Source organism: Euleptes europaea, chromosome 2 (assembly GCF_029931775.1).
Source record: "Euleptes europaea isolate rEulEur1 chromosome 2, rEulEur1.hap1, whole genome shotgun sequence".
NCBI lineage: Eukaryota > Metazoa > Chordata > Lepidosauria > Squamata > Sphaerodactylidae > Euleptes > Euleptes europaea.
The window spans coordinates 26,852,941-26,879,381 of record NC_079313.1 but is presented as its reverse complement, the minus strand read 5'-3'; the positions used below and the strand labels follow the sequence as shown (position 1 = coordinate 26,879,381).

Sequence of the window (26,441 nt, the reverse complement as noted above, 5' to 3'; positions counted from 1 at the left end):
ATATTATGCTTTGGGGCTGTTTTTCTGCTAAGGGGACAGGACACCTTCACCGCATCGAAGGGACAATGGATGGGACCATGTATCGTCAAATCTTGGGTGAGCACCTCCTTCCCTCAGCCAGGGCATTGAAAATGGGTTGAGGATGGGTATTCCAGCATGACAATGACCCAAAACACACAGCCAAGGAAACAAAGGAGTGGCTCAAGAAGAAGCACATTAAGGTCCTGGAGTGGCCTAGCCAGTCTCCAGACCTTAATCCCATCGAAAATCTGTGGAGGGAGCTGAAGGTTCGAGTAGCTACACGTCAGCCTTGAAATCTTACTGACTTGGAGAGGATCTGCAAAGAGGAGTGGGACAAAATACCTCCTGAGATGTGTGCAAACCTGGTGGCCACCTACAAGAAACGTCTGACCTCTGTAATTGCCAACAAGGGTTTTGCCACCAAGTACTAAGTCATCTTTTGCAAAGGGATCAAATACTTATTTCACTCATTATAATGCACATCAATCTCTGACTTTTGTCTTCTGGGTTTTTGGGGGTTTTCCTGTTGTTATTCTGTCTCTCACAGCTACAATAAACCTACCATTAAAATTATGGACTGGTAATTTCTTCATCAGAGGGCAAATGGGCAAATTCAGCAGGGGATCAAATACTTTTCCCCCCTCACTGTAACTACTATACTACACTGGCTCTCTCAGTTACTAGATATGTCAGTTACTATCTAGCAACAAATGCATATGATCAAAAGGAACTTGACCACACTCAAGAAACCCACAGAAGGGATTTTAGATTTAATAAATTAACTTGGTAACCAATCCTTCAAAGTCCATTGTTTGAAGAGCATTAATCCTTGGTCTCAAAAAAACACAATTTAAAACCTTCACGCAGTCTAACCGATGGTTTAGTACTTTAAAACTTATGTGCAAAATAAATATAATCCACACAATAATGTTTTTAGTCCTCTTCTTAGACAACAACACAAGAGATAAAACTTGCAAATCTGCTTTGAAAAGAACATTATGAAAGTCCTGGTGTTGTCTGTCATCCCTTTCAGCCCAGGGTAAATATTTCAATTTCATTGTCTAGGTCTGCTACTCCAGCTGCATCCAATTAGGAGCACTGCCTCGTACTAACCATAGGAACCCAGCAACTAATAATACAGCCTAATAGTGCAGTACAAATATTTACAGTTACCAAGCTCCCTTTTAGTTCTAATCCTTTGAGTAATTAAACTGTTGTTTTTGCTTGCTTATTTGCTTTGGCCTAAATTTTGTTATCTTAATGCTGGTGAAAATTCAATAATAAATCAGGAGTCCACAGACCTGATTTTTAGTGTATTATTTGTTGACCATAGCTCCATGGATACGTGTTTCACTTTAGAAAGCAGCATAAGCAGATGACAGGCCTCTGCCCCAAGATGTTTACAATCTACATCTCGACAGAGGGAGGAGACAAAGGCACGGTAATGGGGGGGTGCTAGGCATGTGGCAGTTGCAAGTATTTGGGGTTAATTTCTGAAAGGACGCTGTGGGCGGATGAGACATGATGTGTGAAGACACACCTTTCGCAGAACAGGGTGAGGTTTGAAAAGGGATCAGAAGGAAGAGGGGAAGAGAGAGGTGGTAGCGTGTAGGTGTTCTGGGAAGGAGGTTCCACAACTACAAAGTAACACGGGAGAAATGGCAGATACATTTTTAAAGTGAATTTCTTCTACATCAGGGGTGTCGCACTCATTTGTTAGGAGGGCTGGATATGACATAAATGTCAATTGGTCGGGCCGGGCCATGTGCACAGAAACAAAGGAAGGAAGGAAGGAAGGAAGGAAGGAAGGAAGGAAGGAAGGAAGGAAGGAAGGAAGGAAGGAAGGAAGGAAGGAAGGAAGGAAGGAAGGGAGGGAGGGAGGGAGGGAGGGAGGGAGGGAGGGAAGGAGGGAAAGAAGTGGAGAACGAGCCAGAAAAACAGAGAGACAGAGAGAGAAAGAAAGAAAAGGAGAGTGACAGAACAAGGAGAAAAGAGTGATAAAGGTGGCCAATGCCCGCCCGGGGATGGGGGAGGGGAGGGAGGAGGGAAGGTTCAGGCTGGCCGCGCGTGCTTCAGCAGCCCGTGCACACCCGGAGAGGGAGGGGGAAAGAGGGGGATAGCTCCAAGCCAATCATGTGGGCTTCAGAGGCCCGTGTCCGCCCGGGGAGAGAGGGATGGAGGGGGGGGGGAAGGCTTCCGGCTAGCCACGCCGGGGAACAGCGGCCCAGGAAGCCCAGAAAAGGTCTGGGGAAGGGGGAAAGGGGGGTTAGCTGCCTCAGCTCCGCGGGTTGGAGAAAAGCCCTCTGCGGGCTGGATCTTTCCCGCGGGCCTCATGTCTGAAAACCCTGTTCTAGATGCTTCTAACTAAGAGCCAGTTTTAACAAAACCTATAACATATTTACTCTTGGACAATTTTTGTTCATTATCCTATAAACTTGTTTTCCCTTCTTCCTGCCAAAAAGGACTTTGCTTCATCTGCCAGTTGCCCTGAGATACTGAAGAAAAGAGGGGAAAGGACTCTCTGCCTTTGTTATCCACCAGAGGGATAAGGGCCAGAGGACAGTTCTACAACTTCCAGCAAAACAAGATCAGCCTGGCCCAGTTGTACCTACATTCTTACTATCAAGCTGATCTCCCTTCCTCTACCTTTTCAATCGTCTTGTCTTTTTTAAAGATTTTGAACCCAGACAGCAAGGCCTGCCCTCTTTAGTGATGTAAGCTGCTTTGAGAGACGATTGTTGGAAAAGCATGACATAAATTTAACACATAGATCTAAACCACGGTGGAAACTGCATCAGTCAACTGCAAACACCCATGTGGGTATGCCACCCTATCCTCAAAGGTACCAATGGTACCATACCCAAAAGGATGAGCTCACCTCTCACAGCCACGTCCACTCTGCAAGTTGTAGAACCCAGGCTCACAGGAGCTGCAGTCCCTTTCCGTGACACGGGGCAGGCACTCACATTGCCCTGTTACTTGATTACAGCTCATCTGCACATTTGCTGTGCCGTAAGGATTGCAGTTGCAAGCTGCAAGAGCAGAAAAGGGGAGCATCAACATGCATGTTGTGAAAAGCAAGGTTTCTGAGACCCCTTTCAGATCAGGAAACTCAGGGTGAGAGAAATGAAACCCTCACATCTCCCCTTATAGGAAAAATGCACAAGGTAATCTTCTGCAGAATTTCTAGTTTGCATTTCAACATTTTCTTTACGCAAGGCGTGATATATGTGTTTATGCAATATCCCAGAGGGGAAGAAAAGATAAGCAAGTTTTCATACACGCTGAAGACAAAAAATGTCAAACAGTACAAAAGGTCATCATGACTAGCAGCCCATTCCTGCGCTTGAGGGCTGAAAGTCCTTAGGTGTGCAATGGCCCGCACCGGTGTCTGTGCCACTTGCGGCAGTGCCCATGCCACTTGCGCCAGCAAGACCGGCAAGGACACCGGTGTTGGGCCACTAACGTCAGCAGTGTGGCCCTGGGACACTGGCTCAGCCTCCCACTGGCATCCTGACAGCACACTTCTGGGGGGCAGTCCAGAGGAGGAGCTGCCTTTAGGCAGCTTCCTAACCCCTTACCTTTTTAGGTGGCGTATCCCCATGGAACCCCATGGAGCAGTTTTACGGGGCTCGAGGATAAGGGCAGGATTTTGGTTTTGGGGGGGCTGAATCCTCCTTTGGAGGCAGTTCAGCTGCGCTGCCTCCAGTCACCGGCTTAGCCCTTTCCCTCAGGAATGGGCTGTAATAACGGACCCCTCTTGCAACAGTTAAAGGCATCCACTGATTTTAGAAAACATTCCTGATTTGGCCTGATTCCACCCTTTTTTATCCTACTCTTCCTCCAAGATGCTTAGGGTGGCATACATGATTCTCCGTTCCCCATTTTATCCTCATAACATCTCTATGAGGTAGGATACGCTAAGAGTGTATGACTAAGCCTGAGGTCACCCAGTGAATTTCCATGGCAGGAAGAGTGAGGATTTGAGCCTGAATCCCCCAGATACTAGTCCAACAGTCATAACCTAATTCTAAATTAACAAGCCAATCTTTAGGGCCCTCCAGAATCTCCAAAGTTATATGACAAGGGAGGGGTATTAGGCTTTCTCTAGTAATGATGGTTTGGATCCAACACTTTCATGAAAGTAGCTTTAAAAAGCCATTTTTATTGGCTTTCACTTCCCCTAGAAGCCCTCTAAAAAAATCATTATAAAGGGCTAGGGGCCTCTAGAATAGTAAGCCATGCGGCCCCAAAGGGGTGTAGCAAGAATCTCCCTTATTCCCTTTTGTGTGAATGGTTAAATCTGTGCAAGCTTGAGCTCCGCTTGCATAAGAGGACAAGAATCACAGTTCCTCCGAGTTATCTTCTTGCTGCATCTCCCTGTACTGCAGAAGCATACTGCTCTGAAGGATACCCCTTCCCCAGTCACCATTAGCCGCTTCCTGGGGTACAAAGGGTACACTCATTTTTTAATTTATATATGTGTGTTACCCCTTCAAAAAATCTGTGAAGAGATGTAATGTGTATGAGCTGTTTTTTTGTATTATGCCTATTAAAGGTTATTGAATGGAAAAGAAAATTGCAAACTGCTGTAGCCTATGATACCATAACACATGTAGAAAACAAATTCTTAGTAAAAAGACAAGACAGAAACTCTCCCAAAGGCGCAATAGGTAGGACTTACAGTATGTCTGCACATTAAGCTAAACTTTATAACACTGAAAATACTAATGATTAAAGAATTCAAACACATTATAGCATATTAATTGCTGCCAAAATTATTTACAATTAAACAAAACTATTAAAAGTGTTGTATATGTCCATAGTAGAAGAGGTTTTTTCAGTACTCTGCAAAATTGCACAATTTTTCCATTGGAAAATCTGAGGAAGTCCTCAGACTTTTGTAAAGTGTAAAATGCTTTGTAAGAAGGTTTTCTTCACTCAAAAAGAAAGTATCTCATGGGAAAGTTTTCTTCAGCACTCCCCAAAGTTTTCTAATTTTTCTGTTGGAAAAACTGGAGGGAAAGTCCTCAGAAATAAATGGGGGGGAAACTTTTCCTCTCACATGTTTACATTTTTCCCCAGGCCTTCACATCTCTAGTCAAAACACCCCAAAAGTAATTTGAGGACTGTACCGTATTTAAAGAGTTAAAAGTTGTTCCTTTGCATTAATTACCCCTGTTTACATTTCACTCATCATGTGAGCATTGTACATTAAAATCTGTTTCATAAATGTTAGAATTTTGAGGCAGATGAAGGGCAAGAACATTGCTTTTTCTGCATTTTTCCATCACATGAAAAAAGTTATATGGAGCAACTCTCAAAGATTAGGATGTGTGTGCATGACCCCTGGATCACAGTTACCCCCTGGTTTTTAATGCAGGAAAAGGTTGCAGGTAGTCAAAGTACCCCCCAAAAAAACATGCAATACGTCTTTATTAGAACCAACCAAAATGACACAAAACAGCATTCAAGCGTTGAAGCTTGATTGATCCTAAGAAAAAGCTGTTAGGTGTTTCTTGCTTTTGATTACACACAGGAAAGAAACTTACCTTTGCACTTGTCCTCTGGATTTGGGGCTAAGGGATTCCCAAAGAATCCATCTTTGCACCGGTCACAATAGAAGCCAACTGTATTATAGATGCATTTCAGACATTCTCCTGTCAAGCGGTTGCAATTACCAACAGCATTGGGGTCAATGTTATCACTGCACTGACAGAGGCGGCAAAGCCGGACCGGGCCATTCTCACCAAGAGGATCCCCAAAATAGCCATCATCACACAGCTCACACCTTTTACCTGCAAGGGCAGAAAGCAAGGATTCAAGTATATCTTGAAGAATATCTTGACCCCCTCCACTATTACACACCAGATTCATTCAACTGGCTTCTATGAGTGCCACATTTCTACAAAGTCCTGTTGACCCAGTACTGACTTGTTAACATAATTGCCACCTGTCCACTATTTGAGAGTGGCAGAATGAGAAGCCAACAAAAAGCCTGAACTTCAGAGATAAACAAGGGCTTGGAGCCTCTGACAAAGCAGCTTTTCCATTGTGGTGGTGGAAGAGGGGGCTGTTTTTACTAATCCCCCACTGCAGCCTCCCAATTTCCCTCTTCCCTACTGTTCCTTTGGATCTATGATTTTGAGTGATTTGGGGGGGGGAGTGGGGAAGCTGCTTTCCTTTAGCATGACTCTCTTCGCACTGCTCAGGATTCAAGCCCGAGTTGGCATCTCAGCAGTTCGGACTGATAAGAACTACAAAGAACTCCACCCCAATCTAGCACTCAAAAAGGCCCGGTCAAATTGCTTCTGTGCCGGCTTGCACAATGCTTCCAAACAGATCTGGAAGCTGTCTGTGGACACGGTCATAGGCTGAATTATTAGACAAGAATCACAATTCTTGTTGCTTGCAGAGGGGATCATTTTAAACTATCTACCCAGCCATCAATACAGATGGTGGAAAGAGAGTGTGAAGTGGGGATGCCCTGGATCAGATAGGAAAACTTCCTGTTTTAATTACTTTTCCCTGCTTCCCTGGATCACCTATTGTCCTTGACACCAACTTCTAGTTTACCGAGGGGAAGCTAGGCTGACAATAAAAGGCATCAGGTTCATAGCCACAGAGTCCTAACGTTGGAAGGGACTTTAATGGTCATCCACTCCAACCCCCTGCCCCAGCCCCTACGTGAAAACGTCCAGTGGGGTAGAGGCTTCTCCCCCAGCTAATTGACTCCATGGTCAAACTGCTCACACTCTTAGGAATTGTCTCCTAATGGTTAACTGAGATATACTTTCCTGTAACTTAAGCTCATTACATTTATCTTTGCCCTCTTCCATTTGAAGAATGGAAATTACTCTTCAGGTAATTTCAATAGCATGATAAGCCCTGAAAGGATAAGATGGTTCAATTACTTGTGCTGAGTGTGCAAAGAGTTCCCTGGGGGATGGGGGGAGTTAGAGGAAGAATAAAAAGAAGAGAAGGAGGGGGAGTTGGTTTTTATATGCCGACTTTCTCTACCGCTTAAGGAAGAATCGAACCGGCTTACAATCACCTTCCCTTCCCCTCCCAACAAAAGATACCCTGTGAGGTAGGTGAGGCTGAGAGAGAGCGACTAGCCCAAGGTCACCCAGCTGGCTTCATGTGTAGGAGTGGGGAAACAAATCCAGTTCACCAGATTAGCCTCTGCCACTGTAGGAGTGGGGAATCAATCCCGGTTCTCCAGATCAGAGTACACAGCTCCAAAACACTACACCATTTTATGCTGCACACCCAAATGTTACTATTTTCTTCCTCCTTTTGTACCCAGATCTGTCAGAGCAATATGGGTCTCCAGCCAGGCTGCATTCCATGACCTCTCTTCATCAACCTTGGAACGGCATAAGTAGCGTAGGTTATTTTTTTTTCCTGCATTGGGGGAGACACACTACAAAGCCTTCTGCTAAATGCATCTGACAATTATGCTTTGATTTAAGCAAATTAAGTACTTAACCAAGTACATTCAGCCATAATTATGAGAGACACTTCAACCATGTTACTCCCAATGTGGTCCTGCAGGCCTCTGACATTCAGCATCTTTGTGAACACAGCAGAAATTCCATCGAAAGCAGCGTACCTGTGGTACCAACCGGGCAGTTAGTACAAACCACCTCCCTGGTTTTGGGCACTATGGCGCAGCTCGAGCCCCCTGGACATGGACACGGTTGACAGTCCGAAGAAGTGCCCATGGTTGCATCTCCATAGTAGCCATCAGTGCACTTCTCACAGTGAGGACCTGCCGTGTTGTCGCTGCAGTCGCACGCTCCTGTATTGAAGGGACAAACAGGTGGGATGCAGCGGGTTGTATCCAGTGGGGAGCGGTCAGTTTTGACTTTCAGGAGCCTCTTCTGACCCAACCACCTGGTTGGCACATACACAAAAACCAAGGGAAGGGGCTGTGGCTCAGTGGTAGAACCTCTGCTTTGCATGTAGAAGGTCCCAAGTTCAATCCCCGGCATCTCCAGTTAAAGGGACTAGGCAAGTAGGCAATGTGAAAGACCTCTGCCTGAGACCCTGGAGAGTTGCTGCCAGTCTGAGTAGACAATACTGACTTTGATCGACCAAGGGTATGATTCAGTATAAGGCAGCTTCATGCGTTCAAGGCAGCAGCCTACAACCTGTGCCTCTTCCACCAAATGCGGCTTTTAAAGCTAAAGTATGCCGGAGGGTAGGTGGGATCACAGAATCACCAATATGGGAAGCCAAAGATCTTCATGGGACTCCAGGACTTCTTATGAATGCTTTAAAAGGTAAAGCACCAGGTCATTACTGACCCATGGGGTGACGTCACATCCCGACATTTATTACTCATTTTACCAAACTCGAAAGGATGGAAGGCCAGAGGTAAACAGTTGCCACGAATCCATGTGTGAACCATCCACATATTTATTCCAGAGAACTAAAACAATTGTGCAGGGTGCTCCTGTGTATATTTATTACTTATTGTTACACCTTATGTATGCCATTTACCAAACAAGGTCTCACAGCAATATAGAAACCTTATGGATTATTAATCAACATGGCAATGATCAGTAATGTTAAGCTCTATAATTTCAGCTATGTAAGTATGTTCTCTCATACAGGATCTCTTTGCTGACATCATGTTCTAAATTTTGATGTTGTTTGGCTCTTTGATTATAAAAAGGTTGCTCATCCCAGGTCAAAAGGAAAATGTAGATAAGGAGTGTGAAACAAGGGAAATACTCCTCTGTGGTTCAGACGGAGTAGGAGTTTCAACCCTGGCTTCCTGGCTCAAAGGTGGCAGAGTCTTGAACCAGAAACTCTGACAGTCAGAGCAAGTCACTTTCAGTTGTGTACTGCGATGGCAGCTATGAGCCCAATTCTTTAATGCCCAGAGCTGCCACTAATGCAGTTAGGTGGAAGACAGTAGTGCAGCAGTGTCAGGTGACTCAAGGAGCCAATAAGATCCCACCAGGCACTATGAAGCTTCAAATGCAGCAGCTGAGGTACAGGTTGAGACTTTAGTCCTCTGGATGTGTTGCAACATCAGCAAGTGACAAAATCTATCAATAAACATCTGGAGACATAAAAAAATGTTTGCACCATGTATACAAATTTCAGGTAAAATACCTTGTAAAGTGCATTTCTGGATGTGTTTTTGAATAACCGTGTTTTGTATAATTTTACTACTGAGGAAGGCCCAGGAGGCCAAAACGTGTATTGTCTATTGGTCATTCATATTTTACAGATCAACGGTGTTGATTATTTTTGTAACAGTTTATTCTTGTGATTTTATATGTAGCCTGCTGTCCAGGCCCAGTGTTTTTATCCATTTATTGTGTACACATAATAAATATATAAATATATCTTTAAAGAAGTTTGAGTTCTTAGCTCAACCCTTAATTACTATGGCTTAAGCACCCTTTGCATCCCTGAGACAGTTCTTACCAGATTCGCGGTCGCAGATGTCACTGTGGCCATTGCAGAAACACGGCACGCACGGACTATAAGGACCGAGACTAGGGGTTTCCCTCCTGTACCCCAGGGCACACTCTTCACAGAACTGGCCAAGGTACCCTGTGGGACATGTACAACTCTCCACCCATGTAGCTCTGTTTCCGGACCCAGGTCGAGCACTTGTAATGGTGATGTCATCCAAATATGCAGCATCTGGGGGGAAATGTAGAGAAGCACACATCAGCATACATGCATGTCAGCAAGGTTAATGACGAACCAAACCACTTGCGACACTGAGGAACTGTCATCAGTCTCGAAACAACAGCTGCTGGGAGTGGGGAAATTATTTGGCACTGCATAAGGTGGAGATTAACTCCTTGCTCCTACACCATTTCCTAAACCCACCTCAGATACTTTTAGCCCAAGAAGAGGGCTATAGTGGGTACCCCTCATTGTGGGTAACAGACTTTCAGTCTGAAAAACAATGCTCAAAAGAGTTTAAGCATTAAGCACAGTGCACACAGTGTGGTTCAGATCTATATTGCCACCCACCCCCATCCAGGTTAGGGAATCCAACCAGGATCCCCCAATGTCATGTCATCTTTGCCTTTAATAGGAAGTGTGAATATTTAACATACTCCACAGAAGAATGGGCAACAAAGAGTCTCAATGCCACTTTTTTAAAAAGAAAAAAAGAGATAGATAAATCCATGATTTCCAATTATAGGTCTGACAGGTATGACCCATTAGGGACAGGAAGTAACTAGCGGCCACTGAGACAATAATATATGTACCTGAGCTGTAACATCATAGATTGTAGGTGTGGATTCACATGATTCAGTATTCCTCTATACATATTCTGGCATATAAAGGGATTGGGGCCTAGCTTTTACACTGATACACTAGGTTTTTATGTTAAGAGCGGTTTGGAGTGGTGGACTCTGATCTGGAGAACCGGGTTCGATTCCCCACTCCTCCACATGAGCGGCGGAGGCTAATCTGCTGTACTGGATTTGTTTCCCCACTCCTACACACGAAGCCAGCTGGGTGACCTTGGGCCAGTCACAGTTCTCTTACAACTCTCTCAGCCCCACCTACCTCACAGGGTGTCTGTTGTGGGGAGGGGAAGGGAAGATAATTGTAAGCCGGTTGGATTCTTCCTAGAGAAAGTCGGCATATAAAAACCAACTCCCCCACCTCCCAAAACTAGTTCATATGGAAAAGCATTCGATCGCATGGATTGTTATGTACCTTAGTGCTGGTGCAGGCTCACTGCCTCAAAAAGACCAAAGTCAAGGTTAACACTCTAAGTAGCCTCCCTCCAATGGAAGAGCCATTTAAGCTGGAGGAAGGCTCTTTAGACTGGAGGAAGGATTCAAACTTGAACCAAAAGGAAAGGCAGGGTACAAAGATTTCAATAAATAACCAAATAAACCTGGCTCAGTGGACTGATAGGAGTAAGGTTCCACCCCAATATTAAAAGATCAACCCCTTCATTAAACACCTGGGTAATAAGAAATGTTTCAGCCTGGTGCCTAAAAAAGAGTAGGGCAGGTACCAGGCAAGCCTCAAAGGGCATTCAACGAGCAAGGTGCCCCAGCGGAAACAGCGCTGTCTCTGAAGGTGGAGACACAGTGAGAGCAGGACTTGTGAGAGCTTAGTAAGCAGGCTGGACAACATGGGAGGAGATGGTCCCCCTCCCATTCTATGTGGATAGGACTTTGTATTAGGAAACTGAGTTTGAAGAGACTGCCCTTCAACACCTTCGAAGCTTCCATAAAGCAAGTTTAATGAAATTAACCGTGTGCAAGGCATCTACTGTGCAGTGTCCAAGAGGAGGTGATTTCCTACCAATTGTACTGACTGCTGCCTTTATTGCTAGGGCCTCTGTGCAAAGAGGGACAAGAGAAGGCAGCTTGGTATTGACATAATACTGACTCCTTTCCCCCCCCCTTCCTCCTCCACAGTGATTTTCCTTGCCTCCCCCCCCCCCACCCGCCCAGCACTAACTGCGGGGTCACACAACGTGCGCTGAAGCAGGCCACAAACCAATTTCGCTCATAGCCATAAATTGCAAAACTCACTCCAAACCACAGCTGCAATGTTCTAGATCAGTGGTTCCCAAACTGTGCTCCACAGAGCACTTGGTGCTCCGCGAAGCATCTCCTAGTGCTCCGTGAAGAGACTGGAAAGAAAAATACTACTGTCATTCGGTTTAGTATATAGGTGCTAGGGGAAAATTAGTGCTCCATGATGAATCTCTCTCCTGAAAAGTGCTCCATAACTCAAAAGGTTTGGGAACCGCTACTCTAGATTATGAAAGTAACTCAGTTTGCCCCACTGCACATATAATACAAACAATAATAATCACAAAAAATCACAAAATCACACAAGGTTGGAAAGAGACCACAAGGGCCATCCAGGATCCCACAATCAGAGCGCTCCCGACAGATGGCCATCCAACCTCTGCTTAAAGACCTCCAAAGACGGGGACTCCACCACCCTCAGAGGCAGCGCATTCCACCGTCGAACCACCCTCACCGTCAGAAAGTTCTTCCTAATATTTAGGTGGAATCGCTTTTCTATTAGTTTAAATCCATTACTCCGTGTCCTAGTTTCTGGAGCAACAGAGAACAAGCTAGTTCCCTCATCAACATGACATCCCTTCAAATATTTAAACATGGCTATCATGTCTCCCCTCAACCTTCTCTTCTCCAAACTAAACAAACCCAACTCCCTAAGTTCCTCCTCATAGGGCATAGATTCCAGACCTTTGACCATTCTGGTCACCCTCCAACTTATTAACATCCTTCTTAAATTGTGGAGCCCAAAACTGGACACAGTATTCCTAGTGAAGTCTGACCAATGCAGAATACAGTGGTAGTATTACTTCCCTTGATCTAGACACACTACTCCTATTGATGCAGCCCAGAATTCCATTGGCCTTCATAGTTAAATTGCCAGGAAGGGAATGTATGTGTGTAAAGTGCCTTCAAGTCGCAGCCAACTTATGGCGACCCCTTTTGGGGTTTTCATGGCAAGAGACTAACAGAGGTGGTTTGCCAGTGCCTTCCTCTGCACAGCAACCCTGGTATTCCTTGGTGGTCTGACATCCAAATACTAACAAGGGCTGACCCTGCTTAGCTTCTGAGATCTGACGAGATCAGGCTAGCCTGGGCCATCCAGGTCAGGGCAGGAAGGGAATGGAGAGGGGGAAATACTGAATGGTAGGGGGAGGCACAAGGAGGGAGTGTGCTTCTCTGTGGCTGGCTCCCATCCTGCAAGACAAGGCCGGGAGCCAACTTCACTTCTGCACCAGGCCTGCATATGCTGAGGTATCAGAAAGGGTCGGTCCCTTTGTTCAGCAGGGCAAAGAGGCTCCAGTACAGATGGCAACTTGCCAAACACCCTTCTTGTAAAAGCATGGGAGTGGGCAAAGAATGAAACATTTACTGCCTTAAACATATTTGGTTACATCGTTCCTTCCTGTATATATGAGCAGGGAAGGACCCGTACGAGTGCCAACCCTTTGCAGAGCAACTGGGCTCAGCGACCAGCCAACCTGACTTTCTAATCCCATCCTTTATGAATGTCTACCACGGGCCTTCCAACAGAATTGGATTCTTACTGAGAGAGGAGAGAAAGGAACTGTCCTGTCGCCACCAGCTTCAGGAATCTCTTCCAAGTGGGCTTGTGCCTGGCAGCTGCACCTTAGTAATTTTATAGGCCTGTATGTTGATGCAAGGGTATTTACATTTTGGGTAGCAACTGTAGATATCTGACCACAGCCCTAGGTGCCCCTGCATGTTAGCAATGAAAGGAATGTTAATTACGCTGCTGTCTTTCTGCTTTCCCATTCCCTACCACCACCACCCCCATCACCCCGGGTAAAGAAATTTCCCATAAGTATGCTCCGTTTCCCCAATTCTCCCACAAATTCCACACATATTTGACATGACTTATCACTAACTTCTTCTGCACCACATCAACCTCAAGTTAAATAATGGGAATCTTACATCAAAGCACATTCAGAACCTAAACAATTATGTGGGGAAGAAGGAAACAGTCAACTTGAGTCGAATGAGCCATCCAATCTACCACACTTCAAATTATAAAATGCACACATTAGCCTTTGGATAATTACAACCACACATAAACAGAACAGAGTTAGCCATGGTTATAATCAGACTCATGAGAAAAAGATAATCCAATTATTCTGACTGCACAAACCCAGCAAAATTCCTATATCTGGATGGCACAGAGTTCAGTAGTTCAGGCTACAAGACAGAACTTCAAATCAGCTCACTAGGAGGAGTAATCAGCAGGGCCCGATTGGGGGGGGGGCAGGAGGAGCACTTGCCCCAGGAAGCATTGTGACAAGCAGAGAGGGCCAGGTCAGAGGCTGCAGCTGGCTGCCCGGCTGCTGCTTATGCTGCACCCTGGACCACGTGAAGCCAGCCAGACTAATGCCACTGTGGCAGGTGGAGCAAAGGAGGGGTCATGTCAGTGTCTCCTTTTGTGTAATGGTTTGGCAGGAGGGGGTGACTGAAGTTGGCAAAAGGCTGGGCACTCTCCATCCCACCAGTCAATTTTGATTGGCCTTCTATTATTTGGACTGTGCCCATTGCACACACGTGTGGTGGTAGTGGTGGAAAGTGTCGTCAAGTCGCAGCCGACGTATGGTGATACTGTTGGGTTTTCAAGGCAAGAGATATTCAGAAGTGGTTTCCCATTGCCTGCCTGTGCAGCAACTCTGGGCTTCCTTGGTCATCTTCCATCCAAGTACTAATATCCAAGTCATGACAAGACACAGGTGTGGATAAACAGGGTTTGCTACATAGTTTTATGCTGCTTTTACAGATGACCCCAATTGCAGTTGGCTTGCCATGTTTTTCTGCATAAAATGCTTTAGGCTGTGTTAGTTCAAAAGCAACAGGAATGCAAAGAGGTAATGAATTGGAAGCACTATGGGAATTGATAAGTGCCATATAAATACTAAATATCATTATTCTCATCCACCACATATTTCACAACCCTCTCTTATGTACCAACTAGACAACAATGACAATGGACATTCCACACAAACAGCTAATGAACATGGTCCTTCTTTGATTTACAGCCAGGAGTCTAACAAACTTTGTTGGTATCCTGGTCCCGTTCTCCTTTGTGAATCATAAATATGGCTACATCTCACTTTGCATCCAGAACTCTAGAAAAGAAATAGCTAGTTCTAATTCAAAAACCATCAAAAAAACCAAAACACCTAGTTAAGTCTTTATGTGCCATAGCAAACCGAAGTACAGCCAGAATTTTGAAAGATACCAAAGGGCACAGAATTGGAAAAGAAGAAACAGGGCTGTTTCACACAGCACACAGATATAAACATGGGTTTGTTGCTGAATGTATATTCAACAGAAAGTTGCAGTCGGATCCTCAACAAATGTAGCTGTATAATATTCTGTTTGCATGAACAGATGTGTTACGTCCATGCTCAAAATGGGAATCTAATGTATGAACTGCCTCTGAAAAAGGAAATATTGGGGGGGGGGAGTCATGTCAAATAGATGAATCTCTTTTTTTACCCTGCCCTTCCTCACAGGACCTCAGGGCAGAATACATTATTCCCCCCCCCCCCCGACCTCAGTTTTATGCTCACATCAAGTTTGTGAGGTAGATTAAGCCGTGACTGTTTCAAGTTCACCAACAAACTTCACTGCTGAGCGGGGATCTAAACTTGGGTCTCCCCTGGTCATAATGACACTCAAACCACTATGCTACACTAGCACAGAAAGCTGGAGCAAGACTTCCTTCCTCTTTTGTAGATGGTTTTGGAAACAAATCTCCAGGGAATGTACAGGTACAAAAAATTGCATGCCCAAAGCCAGAGTTTTCTGACTACCTTCTGCTACGGATTAATTACTGCAAGTTTCAGAAAATTGACATGTTGTTGTAACAGTTTAGCAGGCTGCCAGTATGCTAGTCACGAGGCTTTGTTTTGACTCATATTAAAGGCATAGAAAGCATAATTTACTGGCTACTTATGGAACTAAGCATGACATCTGGGTATTTACTAAAAGTACTCAGTGGGTTTTGAGAGTTACTGGTAAATGTTGAAATTTTGTGAGATTTTCGTACAGGCTTTTGCAAACCTTAAGAATTAGTGGAAAAGATAACCCTTATCACAACATATCTCATCCTTGTCATTCTAAAGTAGATGAATACCCTATTCCTTTCCTCATGTTGTAAGAATTTTCGCAGCTTCTCAGTCTGAACTCGCAGCTGGTGGGCTGACTTACTCCTTTCACTGTAGGTTCCACGAATCTTGATAGCTGTTAAGTTATAAAGCAGCTTCTGGAACTCAAATGCCGTTAGAGAAGGCCTCCAGGGATAGTCAGTTGCTTCATGGAGTCTATGGGGGGGAAGGAATATCTCTTTTTGAAGAATTCAGACATGCCAGTGAACAAGATCCTTTTACAAACTATCTCAAGTAACTGGACAGTGTTACTGTGCTGGAACATCTGCCTCCCTAAAGCCTAAGTAACAGTGGTCTCTGTGTGTTCTACTTTCAGTGTTCCAATTCTTGACCTACCCCTGTGCTGGTATCCCAGCAGTCCTCTGACAGAGCTGTACTTATTGTAGTCTGCCTGCCAGAGCCACGGGGTTCCTGACTTGTCCTTCCACTAAGATTTTCCCAAACTTTCCCAATCCAGAAGTGACTCAGCAGTTCTCAGGCAAATTAATTGTACCCGTAACCCCAACTTCTCTTAAGTGCCTTGCTACAATTTTAACAGACACAAGTTTTTCTAAAAAACATCTGGTGGGCTGGGACTGCACAGCAAAATGGCAAACCTAGATCCGAATTATACATGCATGGCAGGCCAATCTTTAATCTTCGTTCAAATTGTACTGTTAATATGCAAAGCGAGGATATGAAAGGACAATAGCTGGAAGCCAGGGACCAAATGCAGCCCTAGGGCAGGATAAGAAACTTTCAGTGAAAGAATGACCTGCAGACTGGCCTGAAAGCTCACAGTGCAAGCTCTGCAACTGAAGACAACAGTGTAATAAAATAAGAAAACCATTCCCTTCCCAATCTAAGCCCACTGCGCTCGAATATTTTCATTAGATTCTGGCTGCAGCAGTTTGTCTTCCATCAGACTTCTCCGGATCACAAAGCACACCGAAGCACACACACCCTCACCTGAAGGCATACTTCAGTGTGTTCTCACTAGGGTAAGAGTTGCCTTGAGCAATGAGAGGTATAGACACTCTCAGTCCAGCACCTTCAAGAACTATGTCTTCAGCAGAAAGTCGTGTGTCCCGCCTATCAACCCGAAAGGAGAACGACAAGTTTTGGCCATAACTCAAAACTTGATTCCCAAGGAACTTGCCTAAAAGGGGGAAAAAGACATTATGTGAAAAGGCATAAACTTTAACTGCAAATATAATTATATTACGAGTGTGAACAGCTGTACCACTGTCACTAGATACCTGGTGCAACGAAATAGATGGGAAAAGGCGTTTCCGAGACCACAGAGATTTCTTGAGTTTCAGCAATCCACTGAACTGAGACTTCAGAGCCATCCCGTTGTTCTGCGTGCCAATCTTCCTCTCCTGATAGCCACAAGCAGAAAGTTAAGGGTAAAGAGACCCACCACTTCCCACATTATCAAGAAGACACTAGAAGTGCTTTTTGGGTAACCTGTCTGGCAAAGCCCATAAAATGAGAGAGAAGCAACCCTCAGCTAGAGTCCTAAAATAATTTATTGTGACAGCACCATAGAGCAACACATTTCAGATTAAAACTACTACTCAGAGGCAAAGTTAATTATTTCTGGTCAGCAGATACTATTACTTTTTGCTATTGGGACTAGCTCGGCTTCTCAAAAAAGCTCTTTAACCTGGAACACACTGGGCCGCAATATTTTTCAACAAAAATCCATGGAGTTCAAATGAAGACTTGGCCAAATTTAAAACAGCTGTTTTTTGTTTTGTTTTTAAATAAAAGCACAACTCATTAAAGGTGTACATCTGCATGGTTTATACTCCAGACTGCTTGGCAAACAGAACTTGCTATAAGTTACCATTGCCAAACTAATTTGCTGCAAAATCTACATGATTCTTGTTGCCGTCTTATCAGTTTATAGTTCTACCTAGATTTGATTTATATTGCTGGAACTCTTAAGTATGTTTGATCATAGTTCACTTGGAATGTGGCACAGTTGCCGCACAAACAGAAGATAAATTACTTTAAAGCTTTATAGTTTGCATGATAATACACGTCTTGTTCACATCAGACTGAAAGCCAGAATTTACCGCTCTGGAAACTGGAGGTAATTCTGTAGATACTGTAGCCAATGGCATTGGTACAGACCGATGAGTGTCCAAAGCAGAAGCAGGGAGTACATCCCCTAGGATTAGCTTGATCCAGATTAAAAAAGCCAGGTTTACACCTAAAAAACCCAAAACATTTGTATTCAGTCTCCACCTGCCCTTTCTTCTGCATCCATGCACATATTTTTAGGAGTCTCCTTTAGGGTCACAGGCCACAATGACAATGCATCAAACAATCATGGTGGGGGTAGGGACACGGCTCAATAATAGAAGATCTGCTGTGCATGCAGAAGGTTCTCAGGTTCAATCCACAGCTTCTTCAATTAAAGGATAAATTAGCTGATGGAAGTGAAAGATCTCTGCCTGACACCCCTGAGGGCTGCTAGCAGTCAAAGGAGACAACACTGACCTTGAGGGACCAATAGTCTGTCTCGGTATAAGAAAGCTTCAAGTGCTCATGTACCATTATAGTAGATCTTCCCTTTGTGCAAAGTAACTATAAGCATCCAGGAAGAATACAAGAAGGGCAGATGGGTACAAATTGCCCTTTCCCTGGGGTGTAGCTGCTAGAATGCTGGGTTTGAACCCCTACTGAGAGAGGCTCCATGCTTTATATAGCAATGGCACTTGCTGTGGATATACCCATGTTACACCACAGTTTCCAACAGCCAATAAGCGCAGTTTAAATGACAGATGCAAACCCTTGATCTCAATGCATGTTGGGAGAACAGCGGCCCTCTCAAAAGATCTCTTCCATAGATAATTAAATGTATACTTTGCATTTGCTCTGGAAAATACATGCATTACCCCACAACACACACAAAATGCCACAAAGATACATTTCTCAAACAGCAGATGAGGTGGTAAACCTGGGACCGTGGACTATTACACTTCAGGCTGCAGGTGGGGCTCATATGACTGTTCTTCCATACACACACACACACACAAATCCTGCAGACAGAAACCTGCAGTATGACAGAAATAGGTACCATCTTCAATTTTTTGGAACTGAAGATTATTCACTCATGTAAACCCTACCTGCAAGCTGAAGTGGTACTGCCAGACAGTGGTTTACCACCTTACCTGCTGTATGTGAGAAATAAGCCAACATGAAGCTAGGTAGGGCTGGCCAAAATTAGTGGCACATACTGCCAACTAGGCAGTGCAAGAGCACTGTTGTGCATGAAGCTATTTTCATGTGATCCCAGAGATGTTCTCTCTCTAGCTAACCTATTTCACCAGATATTTGTGGAGATACAACTGGGTAACTCCCAATTATGCTGCCCTGAAATCCTTGGGTTAAGGGCAAAATAAAAAAAAAAGTGACAGGATTTTCAAATGTGGGCCAATCCAAGACATACTGCAAAACCAAATTACCTCTCACAGTTGAACCCTTCTACATTGTCCTTGCAGGCACAGCGTCCTGTTTCCACATTGCATTCATCTGTACTTCCAGCAGGATCGCAAGAACATGGCCTGAGGAACAAACAAAAGAAGCCAGTCAGAACACTAGGGACCATAAGACCTGGTCAAAGCATGAGGAGGTGGATTGGGCTGAGCCATTTCAGACTGGGGGCGGGGGGCATTTTTAACGTTCCTCTACGTTAAAACTCTCTGCAAACCAACAATCAGCACGGAACGGTCTAACCTAACCATTTACATGCTGTGCTGGTTTCTCACTTACAGGGATTTATTAAGGTACCGGGAGGTCAAGGGATGTATGCCTTCACCCATAGTGTGAAATAGTACAGTGTGTTCAATCACCTCTGTTGCCTCATTACCACCTCACTGTGATTACGTCTAACGGACATTCTTTCTTGATGCAATTTCCTTCACCTCCTGCTTGATTTTGTTACCTGCAACCCGCCTCTGTGAGAGAGTGGAATCCTGGCTGACACCGGTCACATTTGTCACTCATCACCCCGGGTTTACAACTACACCTCCCGTAGTTGTCACACTGTGTGCTGAGAGAGCCTGTGGGGGTAAAAATGTGGTTTAAGATAGTGCTCATAAAAAGGAGGGGGGAGGGAGACATACACCCCAGTCCTCCAACTGTCACAGAGTATGGATCTCAGGTGGGCGGAGAAGATCAATCATTCTTATTTCTGTAAACACCAGGATTAGCCAGACTGCACTTTGTTTAATCTAACGACCAGAAGTGACACTAGATTATGTACAAAATACCCTCAACATTTCCAGTCTGAATGCTTCAAACCTAAGCATGACCACTAAAGTATGTAAGATTTATGTCATGAACTAGAACATTCAAGCCATACTATGTGTATTTAAATTATCAATAATTTGATTGTTACATTGCCCTTCCACTTGCCTTCTCCCAAGTTCTTTGTATTTCCATTTTACTGCCAGTATTATCGATTTTAAGATGATCCCCCAACCCTATAATTATATAGTCTTTCAATTGTCTGTCTACTATATTAGACCCAGGGGAGTTTAAAATAAAATTATTTAAGAGCAATTTTTATCCCACCTTTCCATATGCTGTAAGCCACATTATAATTTAAAATTATAATTTAAAAACCAAAATTTACAAAGCATAAGAGCAGCAGAATAATAAAATTCATGTCCAAAGGGCCAAAACAGAGACCTGTTTCTCCTCCCTGACAAACGAATCCCCTCTCTCAACTGTACCACATCAGACTGCAGATGCGGCTCATATGATGGAATATTCCCCATCTCAATTTTATACACACAGAAACCTAGCATCTCAAGGAGGACTCTAGACTTTAACATACTATTTTTTTAAAAAAATGTTCAGGGAACTTTCCTGTATTAAGGCCTATTCAGTAGCATGAGCTCTGCTGTGTGAAAAAACAACATACTGAGGAAACACAGAACAGGACTCTGGTTCAAACAAGGAGATGTTCCCTGAGAAAATGCAAGTGCCAACCTGCAAAAGCACGTGCCAGCAACTCTTTTTCCTGCAGGGTCACTCTGAAAAGAAGTGAAAAGTATATAGGCTATTGTCTCGTTTCCCTATGCCCTAAAGTAGCCTGATGTTAACTCCTGTTGCTGCAGATGTCATTTCTCCACACCTCCTTCACACTATGATGTGGGCTGGGATTAGGATTCTAAAGGTACCACATGTGGTCTAGAGGCCTCCAGTTGCAAACCCCTATGATAACCCCCACACTCAGACAGTCAAAATCGAGCTGAAGTGGGGCCTTGATGCTAATGGGACCATAATGACTGTATATCTTTTAAATTAAGTTGCATTCAAATAAATTACTAGGTTCAAGTATAGGAAGCATCAATATTTTAAGAGACAAGCAATACTTGAAAAGTTAACTTTTCTTTAGAAAAGAAAGGGATTGCTTCCTTTTTAGGCTAGATAAAAATTTTTTTAGAGAGAACAAAATCTGTCAGTCTTAAAAGGATTAAACAAAAGCAGAACCATTTATCAACAAAGAACTCAAAAAACATGTACCGTATACAGTGAGCATACTTCTGTCTAGCCTATAATTATTCAGAAAACAATTACTCAGACGAAAATACCACCTTAAATCAACACTCACGCTTTAAATACACACTGGCTGCCTATGTGTCATGGAATATATTATCAGGTTTTCCCACTCCTTATCAAGCCTTCTAAGATTTGCCCTTGAAGACCTAAGCAGCCAACCTTCATTGCTGAGACACTGCCCGACATTTGTACTTGGCAAGGTTTCATCCATCAGACAACATAAAGGGAAACACTGGTATTAAGGAGGGAAGAAAGGCACAGATACCCTCTCTGGATCAAAGGCACTTAAAGGTGGAAATTCCAGCATACATGCAAACAAAAGATAGCACCAAAACAAGAATGCCCCAGTGTAGCCAGACTATGATGGAAAAAGACACTGCAACCTCAACTTGTGTCTGCATTTGGACCTCTCACCTTTATATTGCACATACTTTCTTTATTTACAACATGTATATTCTATCTTTCTATCAAAACAGGGCCACCAAGATGGCCTTATAATTGAAAAATCATTATGTACTTGCTGTATATAGGTAAACCTGGTTACCACTATCAACAGCAAGTGTGCAAATTTTGTTCTTATTTTAAACACACTGTGTGCATGGACATTTGTGTTAATGTCTTAAAAGTGTGAACATGAAACCAGGCAGTTAAACCCCTGTTAACTTCAGCTACAAAGACTTCTCAAGGGTGCTGGTAAAGGCACTGAAAACCAAATCTGCAGTCCTGAGCCCTTAACAAGGAAGAGCAGCATTGAAAAAGCAATAAATATAAAATTTAAAAATCTGTTCCTTGGCCATGCTAGATTGTGATGGAATGTTCGCAACTGGGAAGCTGCTGGCATCCCAGTATGATCAAGAAACAGAACTTAGAGGATACCAGGGAAGGTCTGCCCCTGTCCTTTGCTTCCAAACACTGGGGTCATCAGCAATAGGGAACAGAGGGAGCCCTCAGTCCTAGGGGAGAAAGTGCTACATTTTGGGACATATTTGCCCCCTCCTGATTTGATGTGAATCCCGGCCCTATTGTGAGAGACTTCACAGGGTGCACTGTACCATCAACAGCAGTCCTTCAAGATCCTTGACAGAAACAGACTCTCCCTTCCATGTACATGACACCAAGGACACCAGTCCTTTCACTAACTTTTGCTTAGGGCTCGCTCCACACCCATTTGGGGCCCTTGTTGAAAACAGCAATATATGATGTGAATGAGATGCTAAGAACTCCCTCGCTTCAGTGCTTTTCATGGCACATGTTTCTTAGTTAAGGAACACTAAGATCCAGTATTCCCTCCCACTCACCAACAGGGTTGCAGCTACACGGCAGACAGTTTTCCTCACTTCCACGACGGTAGAAGTTTTCCCGACACCTCTCACAGTTGGGCCCGTCAGTGTTACCATAGCAACCCGTGCAGTGGCCACCATGGCCTGTGGAACGGTACAGCTCAGGGTCAAAGTAACACTCCTGGGAACGTCCATTGCAGTTGCAGGCTGTGGGACAATGCCAAAAATAAATTAAGTTACAGCTGAATTAAGACAAGCTTCCCTTAAATCCTCTTTACCCCCTACCTTTCCACTGCAACAATCCCAGAAACAAATGATACATACAAGCACTGTAGATGTTCCAAGGTAAGATGCCAGCCCTGGGCATGCGAACAATTTCAAAGTCAAATGGCTCAGGAGTGGATGTGAAAAGAGAAGCCGAAAAAAGCAACTGTTTTTACTTGTGTGCCGTGTTAATTGAAGGAGCAGATGATCTGGCTATACTAAGGGTACCAAACTTATTGCACCTGTGAGTACTGTTGAAATTTTGAGAATGGAGATTGGGCACTGCCACAATATGGCTGCCATGAGGTGCTGGGCTCAACCAAAGAATACTGGGAGCTTACAAGCAAAGCTTCACCCTACACTGAAGGCAGCTGTTTGGAATGGGTACCTTTTCCTACAGAGAACAGAGTAACTCCTGGACTTTTCTGAAGCACCTCCTGCTCCAATGAGGTAGAAGGAAACCAGGACTGGGTCCTTGCTTTGGGGAAGAGATGCTTTTGTCAAAGCATCAAGTGCACACTATGAAGCCTATCAGTGTGCCGGCACCACGGTGACCACAGGTGCCACATTAGAGATCACTGGCTTACGCAATGCTTTTTGGTTCAGACCTTCAACAAAGGCCAAACTATTGTGGTTTCCTTTCTTTGGGTACACAGGGTTGACAAAACTGGCACAGGTTAGAGCACGGGACTTGGATTTAGAGCATGGGAACCTATGGGTTTGGCTCCAAAACAGCTTGGGTCAGCATATTTTAAAAAACCAGGTATACTTTAAGCTTAGCAAGAGCTGGAGGTGAGCAACACAAGCTCTACCCGCCAACTCCTGACCTGAACACAAGGGGGGGGGGTCTTGCTGAGGCTCCAGTGAGGCATTCACCTGTGCACATCAGTTACCCCAGTGTCCTGTGTGCAGTTAAAGACCAGGGAGCCAGCAGCAGAGGTGCATTTGGAGAGAACATTCATAGAATCATAGAGTTGGAAGGGGCCATACAGGCCACCTAGTCCAACCCCCTGCTCAAAGCAGGATCAGCCTAGAGCATCCCTGACAAGTGCCTGTCCAGCCTCTGCTTAAAGACTGCCCGGGGGGGGGGGGGGCTCACCACTTCCCTAGGAAGCTGATTCCACTGTCGAACAACTCCTACCATAAATTTTTTTTTCTAATATCCAGCCAGTACCTTTCCTCTCGCAATTTAAACTTTGTCAAAGCCTCTTGTACTAGGATGGAAAGTCCTTGGCATGTGGAAAATTGACTGAGTTGTATGATAGGGGGTGATCCCTGGGATTGCAGCTATTCAGGTGGGGAGACGACGCCAGTCCTCTGTTAACAGAGTCAGGCCCCTCCTTCCAGTGCTGTTCTACTACCTGCTCTTCAGCTCAGCCCACAAAGTACAAAGAGTGAGGCGCGCACTAGAGAAACTCGGCCTCATAACTTGGACTTCATTTGTGGCTCACTCGCTATAAAAGATTGGCCACCACTGTTAAGAGGAAACAGCCTTCGGAAAAACATTAGCCTATGGACAAAAGTGGAGGGAGGGGGCGTCTGGGATATGCTGCTGAGTGTACCAGATTTTCCGTTCCAGCTGTGCTACAGTTTCTATCCCTTCCCTCAGCTCTCCCACACAGTTGAGCTCCTCTAGCGTGCAAGCTGCAGGGAAAAGATAACGGTGAGACCAGCTTCCCCCAGCTGCATCCTGTGAGGAGGGGGGGAAGGCTTCTGCTTTCTTTAGCACAGATAAACCCAATTGCTCATGTCTAGGATGCGAGGCAGAGAACAAGAGCTATCAGACATCAGTTTCAAGCCTTCAGCTCCAAGTCACAGATTCACACGGATGGTTGGGGATTTTCAGCAAATCTCATTTGCAAGAGAGGAAGAAAAGTGGTACTCAGAAGAAACTCTTCTTCCTCCGTACAATGTGTCAGGGATTCCAAGTTGTGCGCTTGCGGGGACACACCCGCGTGCAACAAAAGGGACTTAGGCATATTGGGGTTGGGGGGAGAGCCACTATACTAGATTCACCATTTCTCTCTCTGCCTGTATATAGAACATCAGAGCCCTGTGGCACAGAGCGGTAAGCTGCAGTACTGCAGTCAAAGCTCTGCTCACGAACTGAGTTAGATCCTGATGGAAGTCAATTTCAGGTAGCGGCTTAAGGCTGACTCAGCCTTCCATCCTTCAGCCTTTCATCCTTCCGAGGTCAGCAAAATGAGTACCCAGCTTGCTGGGGGTAAAGTTTAGACAACTGGGGAAGGCAATGGCAAACCACCCAATAAACATAGTCTGCCTAGTAAACGCCGTGATGTGACATCACCCCATGGGTCAGTAATGACCTGGTGCTTGCACAAGGGACTACCTTTACCTTTTACCTATATATGGAAAGTAACATAATCCCAAGGAAAGGAACAAAGGTGCTCCTTCATTCTCTGATGCAGCCTGAATGAAAACTAGCAGGCATGGGGTAATCCCAAAAGTTTTCCTCATTACCCAGGAAACACACCACTTTTACCTATATATGGGACCAGAGAACCTCAAGGACCACCTGTGTGCGTTATGTGCCGTCAAGTCATTTCCGACTTGTGGTGACCCTACGAATGAGCGGCCTGAATGAGCGGCCTCCAGAACAATCAATCATTAACAGCCTAGCTCAGGTCTTGCAAACTGAGAGGACCGCCTATCTGGCAGTTAACATCTTCTCTGTGGGCATTACTCCATGTTACCCCCACTGTTTGAGGCGAGGTGGATGTCTAGTGGAGGCAGAGCCTTTGGAGCCCCCTCCCCACAGCTGTTCATCTGGCATTGAGCCTGTTGAGCTTTACAAGCCAACGACGTTCACATTTTCCCAGGCAATTTCAGATTGTTGAAGGGAGGAGAGGGAGGGTGTGAGACCAGCTCTATCATCGGGTTTTTATGCTTGCTCTTTTTGTCTCGGCTTTTTTGATGAGAGTTTTATTGTTTTGATTTTTAGGTCCTGTAGAAGGCTGTTGCTTCTATGTTTAATTTTGCTGCTGTCCATAGTTTTATTATTTGCTTTATCTTTAATAAGTTGCCTTGGGGAGTTTTTTTTTAAATAATTAAGAGCACTGGAGGTTATACAAATTTCAGATAAAATAGGTTCTCTCATGCTGTTGTATTCATCTTGCTACTTCAAGTGAAAATCTCTGGCAAGACTAATGCTTCCCACCTCCCTGCCAATCCCTTGCCTGTCAAAACACTGTTCTAGATGTTGACAGATACTGAGCTGCTCCTTTTTCCATCTGCTACATGCAGGATTTCCACCCAGCACTTCCAAAATGACACACCTTTATCTGCCTCTTATCTTTCAGGAATAACATGCCCCGACTTCCAGATGACCCACAGTTTGCAATCCCAGAATGATTTAAAGGATGGAAATACATGGTATAAGAAACACAGGACTGCCACCAAAAATGGCAGTCTCACATCCAGTTCCCAACTTCTCCCTCTATACAGTTTCTGGTACACCTTGCTTGGTATCCAAACATCATTGCCCCACCAAAACCCTGGCAATCTGCAAGCACTTTCATAGAGGGTTGCTGGGGTGCCCCTCCAGGAGAAAAGAAGACACTCACCTTTGGGCTAGTCAGAAACAT

At 44.6% G+C, this 26,441-nt stretch overlaps 1 protein-coding gene across 1 annotated transcript in view; it reads right to left on the bottom strand.

The window, feature by feature from the left end:
- Positions 1-26,441, bottom strand: part of LAMC1 (laminin subunit gamma 1) — a 168,506-nt gene that overhangs the window by 30,232 nt on the left and 111,833 nt on the right. The window contains exons 5-15 of the mRNA XM_056845439.1: positions 22,591-22,779; positions 19,668-19,785; positions 19,189-19,287; positions 17,794-17,930; positions 16,969-17,091; positions 16,679-16,868; positions 15,774-15,886; positions 9,469-9,690; positions 7,637-7,825; positions 5,574-5,819; positions 2,900-3,053 (exon numbers count right to left, since the gene is read on the bottom strand). Coding sequence (XP_056701417.1) covers positions 2,900-3,053; positions 5,574-5,819; positions 7,637-7,825; positions 9,469-9,690; positions 15,774-15,886; positions 16,679-16,868; positions 16,969-17,091; positions 17,794-17,930; positions 19,189-19,287; positions 19,668-19,785; positions 22,591-22,779 — 1,780 coding nt within the window. The remainder of the gene's footprint in view (positions 1-2,899; positions 3,054-5,573; positions 5,820-7,636; positions 7,826-9,468; positions 9,691-15,773; positions 15,887-16,678; positions 16,869-16,968; positions 17,092-17,793; positions 17,931-19,188; positions 19,288-19,667; positions 19,786-22,590; positions 22,780-26,441) is intronic.